The sequence below is a fragment of the Pelmatolapia mariae genome, linkage group LG1 (genome assembly GCF_036321145.2).
Source record: "Pelmatolapia mariae isolate MD_Pm_ZW linkage group LG1, Pm_UMD_F_2, whole genome shotgun sequence".
Taxonomy (NCBI): domain Eukaryota; kingdom Metazoa; phylum Chordata; class Actinopteri; order Cichliformes; family Cichlidae; genus Pelmatolapia; species Pelmatolapia mariae.
In genome coordinates, this window is record NC_086227.1 from 19,059,878 (window position 1) to 19,074,001 (window position 14,124).

Below are 14,124 nucleotides of genomic sequence, written 5' to 3' on the forward strand. Positions count from 1 at the left end.
ACTGAGTTGTTATGTTACACAGAGACCTGAGTAGAAATGAAATCCGAGTTATCCACAGAGATGCTTTTCTCACCCTCAGGGCGCTCACCAACCTGTGAGTAGGACCTTCAGTCACACTGTTTGGTGTCACTCTCTGTGCCCTACAAAATTAAACTGTCTGTGTGCAATCATTTCTGCAGAGATCTGAGTATGAACTCTCTCACTGGGATTCCAACAGCTGGACTGAGCGCGCTCAGTCAGCTGAAACTCTCCGGGAACCCGCAGATGAAAAATGTGCTAACTGCAAATAACCTGCCTAAACTCAGGTGAGAATGACGCTGTGTAGGCTGAGGGCATGTAAGTGTAAAATACACTTGCATGCTTAGACAAAGAGGGCAAGTAGTTTTCAAGAATTGAAAAGCATACATGGTGCACACAAGTATAAACTGAACAGTTGTCCCTCAGTACAGCAAAGAGAAACAAATCAACAATGGTATAGAAAAACCGAGGAAAACACAACAGCTTCCACGAATGAGGAGGCTAGTCCCCATCTAAATACTACTATTGGAAGCAATCAGAAGGGCCAGAAATGTATATACAACACTTAAATCTGCCAGTGCTATTAAATGATAAACATTTTCTTTTTTTTAAGGTCCATTTCTGTCCCTTACGCCTACCAGTGCTGTGCATTCGTTGGATGTGACTCAGTGACGACTTCTTTTGAGAAAGAGCACATGAAGAAAACTGCAGGTGGGGATGGCGGACATGTTAACTCCATGTGTTATTTAAGTAAAAAGATTGTTTGCAGTGTTAGTGTAACTCCATCTTACTAATATTAAATATTGTGCTATATTTCCTGGCTGTCATGAGTGTGTAAAATTCCCCAAAAAAGATATAAAAAATGTAAATTAAATTTAAATTGAAAGTATCATAGAGAGCTTAAACAGCAATGTTACTAGTTTGGATTGAGTTTAAAAAAAAAAACAACACTTTTCCCTCTTAGTATATCCATTTTCTTTCTTCTTGTAGGTGGGGAAGATGTGGAAAAAATCTCAATGGTTATGCATTGTTCTCCTTCACCAGGTAGTCAGCTTTTGTGTTTATCAGTCAGTGTTAAAGATTTGAAATAATCCCAAAAAAGATAGTAACTAAATTTGTCATATTGTTGGCTTTTCAGGAGCTTTCAAGCCTTGTGAACACCTCTTGGGTAACTGGATGATCCGTCTGACAGTCTGGTTCATCTGCCTGGTGTCGCTGGTCTTTAACAGCCTGGTGCTGGTGGCCACCTTCTCTCCGTCACACCGAGCTGCTGCCCATTCCCACTGCCCGACCCCGTCTCTGTCTCCAGCCAGGCTGCTGATGGGGCTGCTGGCTCTGGCCAACCTGCTCACGGGCTTGTACGTCGGCGTGCTGACTGTGCTCGATGTTGCTACGTGGGGATCCTTTGCTGAGTTTGGGGTGTGGTGGGAGATGGGACCTGGCTGTCAGATCACAGGAGTTCTGGCCGTCTTCTCGTCAGAGTGGTCAGTCTTGTTGCTGTCGCTGGCAGCCGTGGAGCGCAGCGTGGCCGTGCGGATGATTCTTGGGAAGGTCATGATGTCGCCCAGGAGGAGTGCCAGCAGCCGTCGCGGGTGCTTAAGAGGAGATCGACGCTTCAGCCTCGCTGCAGGATTGCTGGCGCTGCTGGCCGCCGCTGGGGCCTGCCTGCCTCTTGTGACCTCCGGTGATCAGTCTTCGTCTCCTCTCTGCCTGCCGTTTGCCGGCGGTGAGCGTCCAGCTTTGAGTGTTACGGTCATTTTGGTGCTGCTCAACGCCGTGGCCTACCTGTTCACCGCAGCTGTGTACACCCAGTTGTACTGCACACTGGGCAGGGTGGAGCTGGCAGATCCGGAGCAGACGGGTGCCCTGAGACACATCGCCTGGCTCATCTTCACCAACTGCATCTTCTTCTGTCCTGTGGCGGCGTTCTCTTTTGCCCCCCTCCTGACTGGCTCCACAGCTGGTGGCCCGGAGATTGCCAAGACCGTCACCCTCATCTTCTTCCCGCTGCCCGCTTGCCTGAACCCAGTGCTGTACGTGTTCTTCAGCCCAGCCTTCAGGGAGGACTGGCTGAGACTACGCAGTCGCAGAAGTTCAACCAGGGAGATGAAGACCACCACAGAAGGTCACCGAGATGACAGTGGCGGAGGGTCTGAGCTCACAGACGGGGGCTCCTCCACACACCTAGGCTTTGACTGTGGGATGTACTCGCAGCTTTGCGGTGAGGTGGTTGTTTGTGAGCAGTGTGAGGCAGCACTGCGTGCCAGGACCTGCTCTTCCCCCTCGTCCTCCACAGTCTGTAGACACTTGGTCAAGTCCCACAGCTGTCCCACCCTCCTGGCTGGAGCTGCGGCATACCAGCGCTCGGAGGGGTTTTGGGGAGACAGCAGCACGCCGTCTGCACAGTCTGAGTACGCAGACGAGGGGGACTCTTTTGTGTCAGACAGCTCGGACCAGATTCAGGCGTGCGGCCGAGCTTGCTTTTGTCAGAGCAGAGGCCTTCCTCTTGTACACTACTCATACAACATACCTCGAGTCAAGGACTAATGACGCATCTGTGTCATGTGAACTTGGATGCTACAAGAATAAACGTTTTTATATCAAACAGCAAAATGTGCCAACTACCCTACGATTCAGCAAGCACTTAGTTTCTAATAACTGTGTTAACAGACGCAGCCAATCATTTAAAGGGAACTTGGTTTTTTGAACTGAGAAACAGTTTCTAGGAGACCTGAACCGAGAAAGTTGCATCACAAACTGGTCGACAAAGGATCTCGCAAAGGAAAATGTTGCCACCGGTGCCTGCGTCTGCAAGCCTTCATGTATGTGTTAAAGATTTTTTTGCCCTGTTTCACCTGTACTTATAAGCTTTTAAAATTTTAATTATTATACATATTGTCAATTTTTTAAGTTTCTTCACAGCAACTTTTGATTTTATAATTTTTTTTTCTTTTACAAAAATGTAGCAAATGTAATAATCACTCTAAACTTTCATGTGTGAATGTAACTTGGTCTTCACCTAGCGGGGGGGATAATATAAAGTCAGCAATAACTTCTGCCCTGCCTGTGTGTGATTGTAAAGTGTCTAAAATAGTCTAAAACAAACATGTCTTTACTTTAAGACTAAGAATGTGATTAAAAGTAGCAGATATCACTGTTTCAGCAACAACTAGGCGCGGCGGTTGTGAAAGATTATTTATTGTTTGAGTAGCATTAAGTCTCTGGCTGGGTGGAGACAGTTTCTGGCCTCTGAATGATAAATACAGTGTAATAACAAGCATTCACCAAAACAACAGCACCTTTATTCGTTTTTCCTCACCAAAAAACCAAAACAAGCACTCGCATGCAGGTTCATGTCACTATTTTTGATCTTTCTTATGGAAAATTCCAGTTATTTTAAAATCTGGGCCTTATTTTCATATTTGTTTTTCCTTTTTGAACTATTTGTTTGCTAAATTACAGAGCGATGCACGCTGTTAGCCTTTTCAGTACAATGACACTTAAATGAGATCTGCCTAGGCCTGATACTCAGATTGGTTGTGGCCTACAGGGTGATTGTTAATGGTGCTGAATACAGAGTATTTATAAGCATAAACTGCTCAAAAATTGAATCCTATGAATAATAATAATAAAAAAAGAAATCATTTAAATCACAGGAATAAACCAACATTTTGGGAAATGTGCTTGTTTGCTTAGAGTAAGATGACAGCCAGCAGCTTGTTAGCTTAGCATAACCTAAGCCAGGCTTTTTTTTTTGTATTTGTTTTTTTATCCACCTGCTGCTCTAGCTCTATGTTTAGCATACATTTACGACCCTGGATTTACTTCAGAGCATGGAAACTCACATATATGTTGCAACAAAAAGGCAATAAACAGTCTATGAATTTAAATCAACTACATTTATGCTGGTTATACTACAAAAAAGTGCAGAGCTACCCGCTGCGGTGACCCCTTGTGGCAATGGAGCAGCCAAAACTTGCTTTTTTCATACTATTGATTGAAGCCGTATACATATCAAACAGATTTTGGCTCATGAGCAAGAAAAAAAAAAACAAAAACTCATGAATATCATCCAAGACAAACACATGAATGTAATCCTGCTTTCACTTTCACGTGATTTGAACACTACACAAGACTGGCAGCCAGCTGAGTTGACAAGATGGTGCATTAGCATTGCCAATAAGTATGAAATGGACGAGTATAACCGAAACGGGGGCGGTTGTTAGTCAGCCACAGATATTTAAAGACAAGTATCTGCAGTGTGCTCTTGTATTAAAAGGTATTTGTGTGCAACCTGTGTGTTTCCTGTATATGATGGATTGACTAGTAAATATGTGATGGTACAAAAAAAAAAGGAAAATAAGGCCTTGATTTAAAAAGAAAAGGAAGATTTATCTATAACAGATTGACTACTTTAACTCTGCTGTTTGAGACTCGCTATCAGCTTCAGTTATACTGAGTCCTGTCCGTACAGCTGATCAGAAAAGCATTTTTTTTAATGCTTTAAAGTAAAATGTAGGTCTTTCCATCCTGAGAGCTGACCTGAGTGAGGCTGTGTTTGACGAGGGATTGGCTGGTGTTGTGCTAGAGCATGACTGTACACATTGAGGTGGATACACCCTCTGAGCATGTATTCACAAGTGCACGTCATGTGAGCGCTTTGGAATTCAGGCAATGTAGGGAAACATTTTCTTCCACCAATAAAACGTTCTTGTGTTCTTCTACTGCAACTTTCAATTTCGGCGTTTCGACTCCTATCTTCTGTTTTCACACACCAGACAACTGAGTGTGTAAATAAGTTCACTTACCAAAATGTCTCGCTGACTGTTTGAGATGTCTGATGCGCCACGTGGTGAAAATGTATGCATCTTTTTCTTTCTTTCTTTCTTTTTGTGTAGTTTTGATTATTGTTTTTTGTTTTTGCGTCTGTCTGTAAATTATTTGAACACAGATAATCAAGAATGGGATGCTAACTAAGGAAGCTACCTCCTCAACTGTAGTGGCTACCAACAGTGCTTTGTTAATTTTTTTATTTTTTATTTTTTTGCATTCTTGGCTTTACATTGACAGAGGATAGGTGACAAATTAAAGGAAAACTCAAACGCCTGACATCCATGCAGTGGGGTGGATTCGGAGGCTTTGCTGTGCTTTGTTGATATGTTTAGGTCTGCTTGTCTCTCTGCAAAATAGAACTTTTCCTTAGCGACTAGCTTTATCCTGTGGTGACGCATTTCTGTCATCATATGAGCAGTCTCTTCCAGGATGATAATCCCACAGGGCACGAGGGATCATTGAATCGTTAATAATGTTTGTCATGTGTTCACAGTCGCCAGATCTCAGCACCTATGGGAGATTGTAGACTGATGAGTAAGACGGGGCTCTCCAGCACCGTCATCCAAACAGACTTGTAGAATGAATGAATGAATGAATGCCACACCTTACATACGGCTTAAAGTTGGCCTTTCCTTTAATTTGTCACCTCTGTTTGTACATCGTTTTAGTTCTTTGCAAATTGTGGGAGGAATCTATGTACTGTATACTGTGATTTTTTTTTTTTTACCAACCTTAAACTATGAATTTTTTTGTTTTTATGTTTTATAGATATGAACCTGCAGAATAATACAGATTATATATAAAGTATCTCACTTATTTTCAGTTCAAATTAAATCTTACTTGTAGTTTTACACGTGAGATCTCCCCGAGTTGTTTTTATTCTGTTCAAGTAGAAAAAAAGATATTTCTTTAAATTTTGAATGAATAAAATTGGATGAACACAATAATTCTTGTACTTTTGTGTTGCTTTTAAGACCATGAAAGTCATATTCACAAACCAGCGTGACTGGCGGTATATGAGAAGAAAGGTCATTTGTTTGCTTGCTTGTACCACATTTGAAGTGACTTGAGTCAGCTGCTCTGTCCACATGTTCAGTTGAGGTACAACTGATGAATTAAAGTGAGGAGTTATCAGTCTTATTACCCAGTATGTGATGGATACACAACACTTTGTACCATTTCTGCCACTAAATGTAAATTACAGAAACTTAGTTGATCTTCAAGCTAACAATGTGATTGATTGCACTATGCTAGTTCTGAGCTAGAGCCTTAAAGCGTATAAAACCAGGACAAGGCTTCTTGGATGGAGAAATGAAGCCAATGTGAAAGTGTCTTCAACCTGCCTGCAGTCTCTCTGAAGGCCACCAGATGGCGATAGTTGTGGTTGCAAAAAGACTGCCGGTCCTGTAGAGGTCTATGGGAAAATTGCGCTCTGTCTTGACCTCTCTGAATACTTTCCTGCTGAGTTTATGGACTCAGTTAACCATTTTGGGTCATGCTGAATGAAATGTAATTTTGTTTTGTAACTCTTCAAGATATTCTGTTTCAAAATGGTGGATTATATGTGGTATGAAACCGCACACTCATTGGCTAAAGAGATATCATTCACTAGTCAGTAGCCAGTGAGTTACTGAGGTTTTAAAGCTAAACCCACCCTTCCTCAGCACATTCATTGTTTTGAAACAAAGGTTAAAGTCAAGATAGTCACATTTATCCTCTATTCTGTCTATAGTTGGACCCACTTTTGCTCTCAGAACTGCCTTAATTCTTCAAGACACAGAAACATTCCTCAGAGATTTTTGGTCCATACTGGCATGATAGTGTCACAGTTGCTGCTCATCCATGATGCAAGTCTCACATTCGACCAAATCTCAGAGGTGCTGTATTTGTTTTTATTTAATTTATATAACTCTTGGAAGGTTTGAGCTTTGTGACATGACCATGTTCATCCCTTTGCGACCACAGTGTAGCCATCAGAAGATGCTACATTCCCTGAAACTGTTCCCACACCAATACAAAACCAGCCTAAACCACTGATACAAGGCAAGATGGATCCATGCTTTTATCTTGTTAGCACACAATGATCTGAATGTGGCAGTAAAAATAGAGACTCATTAAACCAGGCAGTATTTTTCCAGTCTTTTAAATTGTCCAATTTGGTGAACCTGGTGTGGTCTTCTGCTGCTGTAGGCCATTCGCTTCAAAGTTTGATGTGCTGTGAATTCAGAGATGTTTAGAGATGCATACCTGAGTTGCAACAGATGTTTATGTGAGTTATTGTTTCCTTTCTGTTAGTTCAAAGCAGTCTGGCCATTCTTCTCTGACCGCATTTTTACCCAGAGAACCGCCACACACTGGATACTTTTTCATTTTCTGTCTATTATCTGTAAAGCCTGGAGATGATTGTATGGAAAAATCCCAGCAGTTCAGCAGGTTTGGAAATACGTAGACATACTTAGACATCTGAACATGGCACCAGCAACCATGCCATGTTCAGAAATACTAAAACCTTCCTGGTTGTGACGCTCAGTTTAAAGTTAAGCAGGTCATTTTGATTATGTCTACATGCATTAAGATGCTGCCCTGTGTTTGGCTGATTAGATATTTACATTAACAAGCAGTGAATTTATTTCACACTTTTTGTGGTATTCAGTTTCTTTCCACTTCCAGCCACCACAGCTGTCTCCTTTCTGTGGTGTAGCTCATGAATTGTAACAAGGTGATGAGTAAAAATTGTCATGTGGAATTGTTACAGACATGAAATTTGATGTGTTTGGTTTAACTTTCAGCCATGTTACCCTTTACCCTCATCATTTGTGGATTTTGGTGAAGTCTAATGTCAAAACACCTTGCAAAAAACAGAGATGCTCTAAAACATTTATCAAGTATGTTCCAGGTGACCCTGTGACACGTACAAGGCTCTCTGGATCTTTTGCAACTATACTGAGAGGGCACAGGAAATATTTACATTCAAGGCATCAAAGGAATAACTGTTGAGTGATCTTACAGCAGCCCACTATGGAGCAAAGCCAGAATGTGCTGTACTCTACATTTAATCACATCCCAGCTATTCTAGCCCTTCACATAGTTCAGGCACATGCCTTACAGCTCTGGCTTTAAAAAGGCTTTGTTACAATAAAACTAAGCTCTCAGAAACTCGTATCAATTGCACCAGACTTCTGAGTATCAGTGGCAGGCTTTGGGGGTTTTCAAAAAATCCTCGCTGCACTATAATGTAATACCACCTACATATACAGTACACTTCTTGATTTCTTAGTTTTATTTCATATGTCACATTACTGTGGATGAATTTTGGCCCACTCTTCTCTGTAGAATTGCTTTAATTCAGACACATTGGCGGGTTTTTGAGCATGAACAGCCTGTTTAAGGTCATGCAAAAACAAGTCTGTTGGATTTAAGTCCAGACTTTGACTAGGCCAATCCAACACCTGCATTCATGCTATGCAGAGGTGGACTTGCTAGTGTGTTTCTGATCATTGCCCTGCTGCATAAGTCAAGTACTCTTTACCTCCGGATGTTCTCCTTTACTGGTAGAGAGCAGAATTCATGGTTCCATCAACTATGGCAATTTGTCCAGGTCCTGAAGCAGCAAAGCAGCCCCAGAACATCACACTACCACCACCATGTTTTACTGTTGATGTTCTTTCTATGAAGTTTTAATGCAAGATGTAACGGGACTCAAACTTTTCATAAAGTTCAGCTTTTGTCTCATCAGTCCACAGAATATTTTCCCAAAAGTCTTGGGGATCAACAAGAGGTTTTTTGGCAAATTTGAGATGAGTCTTTGTATTCTTTTTGGTCAGCAGTGGTTTTCTCCTTGGAGCTCCCCTATAGATGTCATTTTTTCCCTTTCATATTGTTGAATCAAGAACTCAGACCTTAACTGAGGACTGAGGTCTGTAGTTTTTTTTTTTCTTTTTTCCAAAAAGAAAAATGTGATTAATCATAGTTAATTCATGATTTAACACGGTGGTTGTAAGTCTGTTTTGAATTTACTCAGGTTATTTTTGTCTAATATTGTGTAAACTTTGATGATCTTAAATGTAAATGTGAAAAAAAATTAAAAAGTAGAAAGACAGCAAATACATAGTCCTCACAGCTCTGTACACTACATGACTGGGAAAAAAAAATCACTCAGTAATTCTGTTTTCAAGTCATTTTTATGCACACAAATCAGCCCAGACAAGCAGCAAATCACAAAGTAGTTTCCTAAATATTGATACTATTTACTAAACACTGTTATCTCTGTTATCAATACCAAGAACTAGACTGAAATAAAGATCATTGTTTGGGATAATTAATAATAAATACTCATAGCAAAATGAAAATAAAGGAACAGCAAATTCAGTGAGCCCCATTCACTTCAGTCATCCAGTGGTTTACATGACAGTAATATAACAGTGAGGATAACATGATGTGAGATGACTGCAGGAGAGGAAAGCAGCACATAAACATAAGAAGGATGTGGGGCTGAACTCTGAGATGCCATCTTCTCTTTAGTTGGCTTCTTGAATTTTTTTCTTCTTGGGCTCCTTCTTATCTTCTCTAGTAATTTGAGCTGCAAGGCAGGGGGATTTTTATTCAGTAAAAACAAAACAAAAAATTACTTAATCTGTTAGGTGCTGAGTAGGTAACATTAATGTCTGTAGTGTGTTTTTACTGTTTTATTGGTTTTTAAAAAATGCTGAAGCAGAACTATAGTTCACTGAAAGTCACACCTCCACATAACTGAGGAGAGTTGCACAGCTTGGTGATGATTGTCTGTAGATTCAATTAATAATTATTGTTGAATTAAAAATAAATGATTACAGCTGAACTGTTTAAACATTCTCAGTGGACATTTTAAACCTCATAAATGTGGCGACTGTAATAAAGTCCATAATTCTCTGTCAAATCCCTCCTAAGAACTTCATCATATTATCATCATATTACAGGTTATTTTGGAGCTTGACAGGGTAAATTATGACAATTAAAAATGCCAACTTTTACTCTGTGCAAATGTGATTTTATTTTTATGTCTGCAGTTATGACAGAAATTGCAAATCATTTTTTAACAGGATTATTTTTCTGCAGCACAATTTAGAGCTCTGTAATTTCCCAATAATCCCCAAGACGTTATCTCAGAAAGAACTTCATAAAATGTTAGTATTTAACAGAAAAAACTGAGAAAAGGCTCAGCGGGTTTAATTCATAATTTAAATGAATTGTTAGTTGGACTCAAAGGACTTCGGCAGAAACTTGTTTATCTCTTAGTAAGTGTGCAGCCTGAGAGCCAATTCAGGATGTGGGGAAATATCAAACTGAATGGGTTTCTTTATCTTTCTTTGTTAATGAATGTCCAATTTTACTCATGAAATAAATACATAAATACAAGACTGTTGTGTCAAGGATTTTTTTGGGGGGGTGTGGTCAGTTAGTATTTTCCAAGAAACCATTTCACATCAAATGTGGATGTTTTTTTTGTATTCTCCTATTAACACTAAAATATATTTATATATTTTTCTTTAATTATTTGATGAGTTGCTGTGTGCGTGATGGTTTTTCTTTAAGAACAAACATGGGAGGTGGAAGGGGGTGTTAAAGGAGGATGCTGGAGAAAAAGTGCAGTCTAAGTGGGGCATGAAAAAGAGGACACATGCATTTCGTGAACTACTTACGGCGAACCTCCAGTTTACACTCCACTGTGTCTTCACCGCTGTCGTTGACTGCTTTGCACGTATACACTCCCCCATCAAACGGACAGGGCTTACGGATCTCCAGCGTCAGGACACCTTGCTTACTGATCATCCTGTACTTGGCTTCATTTGAGATGTCCATTTTGTTTTTGTACCATGTTACTTTGGGCTAATAAGGGAGGAAAAGTAGAATTATGTAAGTATATATTTTTGGGAAAAGATTTTGGAAAGCAGTTTAAATGTTGATTGAATAATAATAATAATAATACTATTAATACTGCTACTACTACTACTACTAATAATAAAGATTTCAGGGTGGTCAAGATTATAATGATTACAGTTTGTTCAGTGACTTCCTCTCCACCACAGCTTCAAAAGTTACCAGTTTGTAGCCAATCACAGAGCCAGCTTTGCTGATTTGTTCATTCAGCGTGCTGGAGTCACCAGCTCTGATGCTGCTCCCTCAGCTTCCTTAGGAAATAGAATCTACTCATCCCCCTTTATTTACACAAGCTCTGTCTTGGGCTTCCAATTTAGTCTGTTGTTGTGGCTATGCAAATATGTGTGCAGTCGATCATCATCTCACATTTTACTCACTTTAAGAAGCAGATGATTCCTCGCAGACCACTCCACAAATTCATCCACTAGTGCTCTGTACTCCTCCTGTCTATCACTGGGGTGATGTCTGAGGTGTACCAGGTGTTTATACACCACTTTGCATTTAATTATTAGTTATTATTAATCTTCCACAGTGTGTCTTTTGTCCTGTCTTGCTCATGGGGGGTCATCTGATGGTGGGGTTTTCTTTGTACTAGTGTAGGATATGTAAAGTGCCTTTTTGTTTTTTTTGTTTTTTTTTAAATGACGCTTATTTATTTGCATTCCTGAAGTTTTTCTGACAGAGTTATTATATATATATATATGGTCTAAAAAATTGTTAAGCACTGTATATAAGCAAAGGAAAATGTTTAACAAGGTTTAATTCTAGTAAAAGTGAATATCTTTGAAACATCTAATTCACACCCTACAGACCTTTGGTATTCCTCGCACGGCGCAGCTTAGGGTGGCGTTGTATCCTGCTATGACAGAACGGTCCACCAAAGGGCGTGTGAACTTGGGGGCCTCTGTGAAGTCAGGATCCTTGTAGCTGGGTGGCTTGTATATGATACCTGAGAGGACAGACAATTGGATATTTTCCTTTCAGTTCCAAAGAGCATATAATCATAACCACAAGCGCGTCACACTGGCTATATTTGCTCACCTGTTTTCTGAATGTAAACACTGTCTTTTGTGCAGTACGGCTCTGGGCTGAGGCCCACAAGGTTTATGGAAAAGACTCGGAACACGTACTCATTCCCCATGATGAGGTCGGACACAACACAATGGGTTCGCCGGTACTGATCATGGACTGTATACCATTCCTTCACATTAATTTAAAAAAAAAAAACACACAAAAAAACAGATTGAGCATTTAAGTACCACTTTAAAGACACATGTAACTGAATGAGTGAGGAAAAAGAATGAATCATCATACTTTTATAAATTGGTTTTATTTAGAGTACAGAAGGGTGTCATTCATACTTATTTAAGTTTTCAGCTTAAGGACACCTGAAGCTACTCTGGATGGCTATGGTAATATTTCATTTTATGACATTTAATCTTTACATTAAGGCACAGCCCACATAAAGTTACACAGGATATATTGTTTGTTCACTGAGACGCATATATATATATATATATATAAATTTTCAGGGATAAGTGTTTGAGACATTACAAAGATTTTACTGATTTGATTAGAGAAAAGTGCTCACCCAAAGGAGAATTTATCACAGGTTATTTATTTCGCAACACATGATAAGGGTTTATTTAAAGGACACCTGCCCTAAGTGCTTTTATCTATGCCACATAACAGGTACACTGTTTTTGGTAACATGATAATAAACACTCCTACCTCACTATGTTGCAAGCAAACTTAATTTGATCTAATAATAATGGCTAGAGTGAAACATGAGCCATCAGCTGTGCTGGCAGGGGAACAATGGTCCTGCGTCACTGTGCAGACAATCTGGACCAGCTCAAAGCTACAAGGATAAGATTAGGACATTCCTGGCTGACACTGTTCCTGGCGGCTCGAGGTGGAGGATGGTGGCAGTTGGAGCTCTTGCCAGGAGGCCAGATATTACATCACTAGTGACCCACAGAGGAAAGTTACTGGGAAGAGTCTGAATTTGACTTTAAAAAACAAGAATTGGGTGCTCAAGATCAAATTTATTTGCAGTTTTTAATAATCCACACAGGATCAAACGTCGGCAAAAAGGCTCAAATATACACAATGGGTTCGCCATTAAAGTCACTTTAATTTTTTAATAAGTGGTTTTGAAAGGTTCTGCCTTATATCTTAACAAGCACTCACTGGAGTAACCAATACTAACAATAGGATCTAGGAAGGAGAATTGTAGAATTCGGAAGGTCTCTTGGAGACGTTTCTAAACAACTGCAGATTTCAAGATAAGGAGTTTACACAATTGTACGTAACTACAAGTTATTTAGATCTGCTACCATTTTGCTAAGGTCAGAAAGAAATTTAAACATCAGATGAGAACCACCAAGGCTCAAAGCTGCCACTAACTGGAAACTGTTGGAACACCAGTGTTACCGTTCACAATAAGGTTTAAATCGCCACAGACTGAGAGGTTATTGACCACAACAGAAGCCTTTGCTCCAAAATCAGCATCTTCAAGGTGGACTGAAGTTTGCAGCTGCCCACATGAACAGGCCAAATGAGAGAAAAATTTTGTGCTTAGATGAGACAAAAATTGAGCTGTTTCGCCAAAATGACAAGAGGTATGTTTGGAGGAGTAAAACGTACCAACTCTTAAGCATGGTCAAAGTGGTAACATCATACTTTGGGGCTGCTTTTCTGCCAGTGGTACTGCTGCGTTGCACAAAGTGGACGGAATAATCAAACTTGGACACAGATGGATGTTCCAAAAAGACAATGATCCCAAACACACATCAAAACCTGCTTTGCAGTCGATAAAACGTGTAGCTTCTTTTGCGAACCTCCCGATCTGAACCCTACTGAAAATGTGTAGGCCTCCTTAGAAATTGGGTCTGTGTGATGCCAGAGGCTTGTTGATGGCCACCAGAAGTATCTGGTCAAGGTGCAACTTGATAAGGGACAATTAACCAAATACCATAGGTTAACAGCTGAAAGAAATTATTTAAAAAACAAATTACTATAACATTTATGCCCATGATGAGTTTATGTAAACTTAAAAACTGTATGTAAACTGACCACAACTGTAATATACTGACTGACTAAGTTGGTGCTGGGAGCAGGCTTTGGTGGATAAATAGGGCTTGCTTGAGAGTCCCAAGCCTCATTGATTTAATAAATCTTTGTTAACTGCTGACTTATATTTAGACTTTGTTAACTTAAAAAATAGTTTGGTTACATTTAGGTAACAAAACTATGCAGTTAGGTCTAGGAAGCTCATGCTTTGTGTTAGAATGGATGTTTCCAAATACAAATTCCAGAAACCAAACTTCTCCCGTGTGCCAGCAGAAACTGCAT

The 14,124-nt window shown here is 40.0% G+C and overlaps 2 protein-coding genes across 2 annotated transcripts in view; one reads left to right on the plus strand and one right to left on the minus strand.

Annotated features, from left to right (window-relative positions):
• The window catches only part of lgr4 (leucine-rich repeat containing G protein-coupled receptor 4), a 32,962-nt gene extending 27,184 nt beyond the window's left edge, over positions 1 to 5,778 (plus strand). The window contains exons 14-18 of the mRNA XM_063474666.1: positions 23 to 94; positions 180 to 305; positions 632 to 729; positions 1,009 to 1,062; positions 1,157 to 5,778. Coding sequence (XP_063330736.1) covers positions 23 to 94; positions 180 to 305; positions 632 to 729; positions 1,009 to 1,062; positions 1,157 to 2,565 — 1,759 coding nt within the window. The 3' untranslated portion in view covers positions 2,566 to 5,778. The remainder of the gene's footprint in view (positions 1 to 22; positions 95 to 179; positions 306 to 631; positions 730 to 1,008; positions 1,063 to 1,156) is intronic.
• A 3,369-nt stretch (positions 5,779 to 9,147) lies between these two features.
• The window catches only part of mybpc3 (myosin binding protein C3), a 33,887-nt gene continuing 28,910 nt past the window's right edge, over positions 9,148 to 14,124 (minus strand). Inside the window, exons 28-31 of the mRNA XM_063469330.1 lie at positions 11,809 to 11,968; positions 11,580 to 11,716; positions 10,530 to 10,716; positions 9,148 to 9,430 (exon numbers count right to left, since the gene is read on the minus strand). Of these exons, the coding sequence (XP_063325400.1) occupies positions 9,369 to 9,430; positions 10,530 to 10,716; positions 11,580 to 11,716; positions 11,809 to 11,968 (546 nt within the window). The 3' untranslated portion in view covers positions 9,148 to 9,368. The remainder of the gene's footprint in view (positions 9,431 to 10,529; positions 10,717 to 11,579; positions 11,717 to 11,808; positions 11,969 to 14,124) is intronic.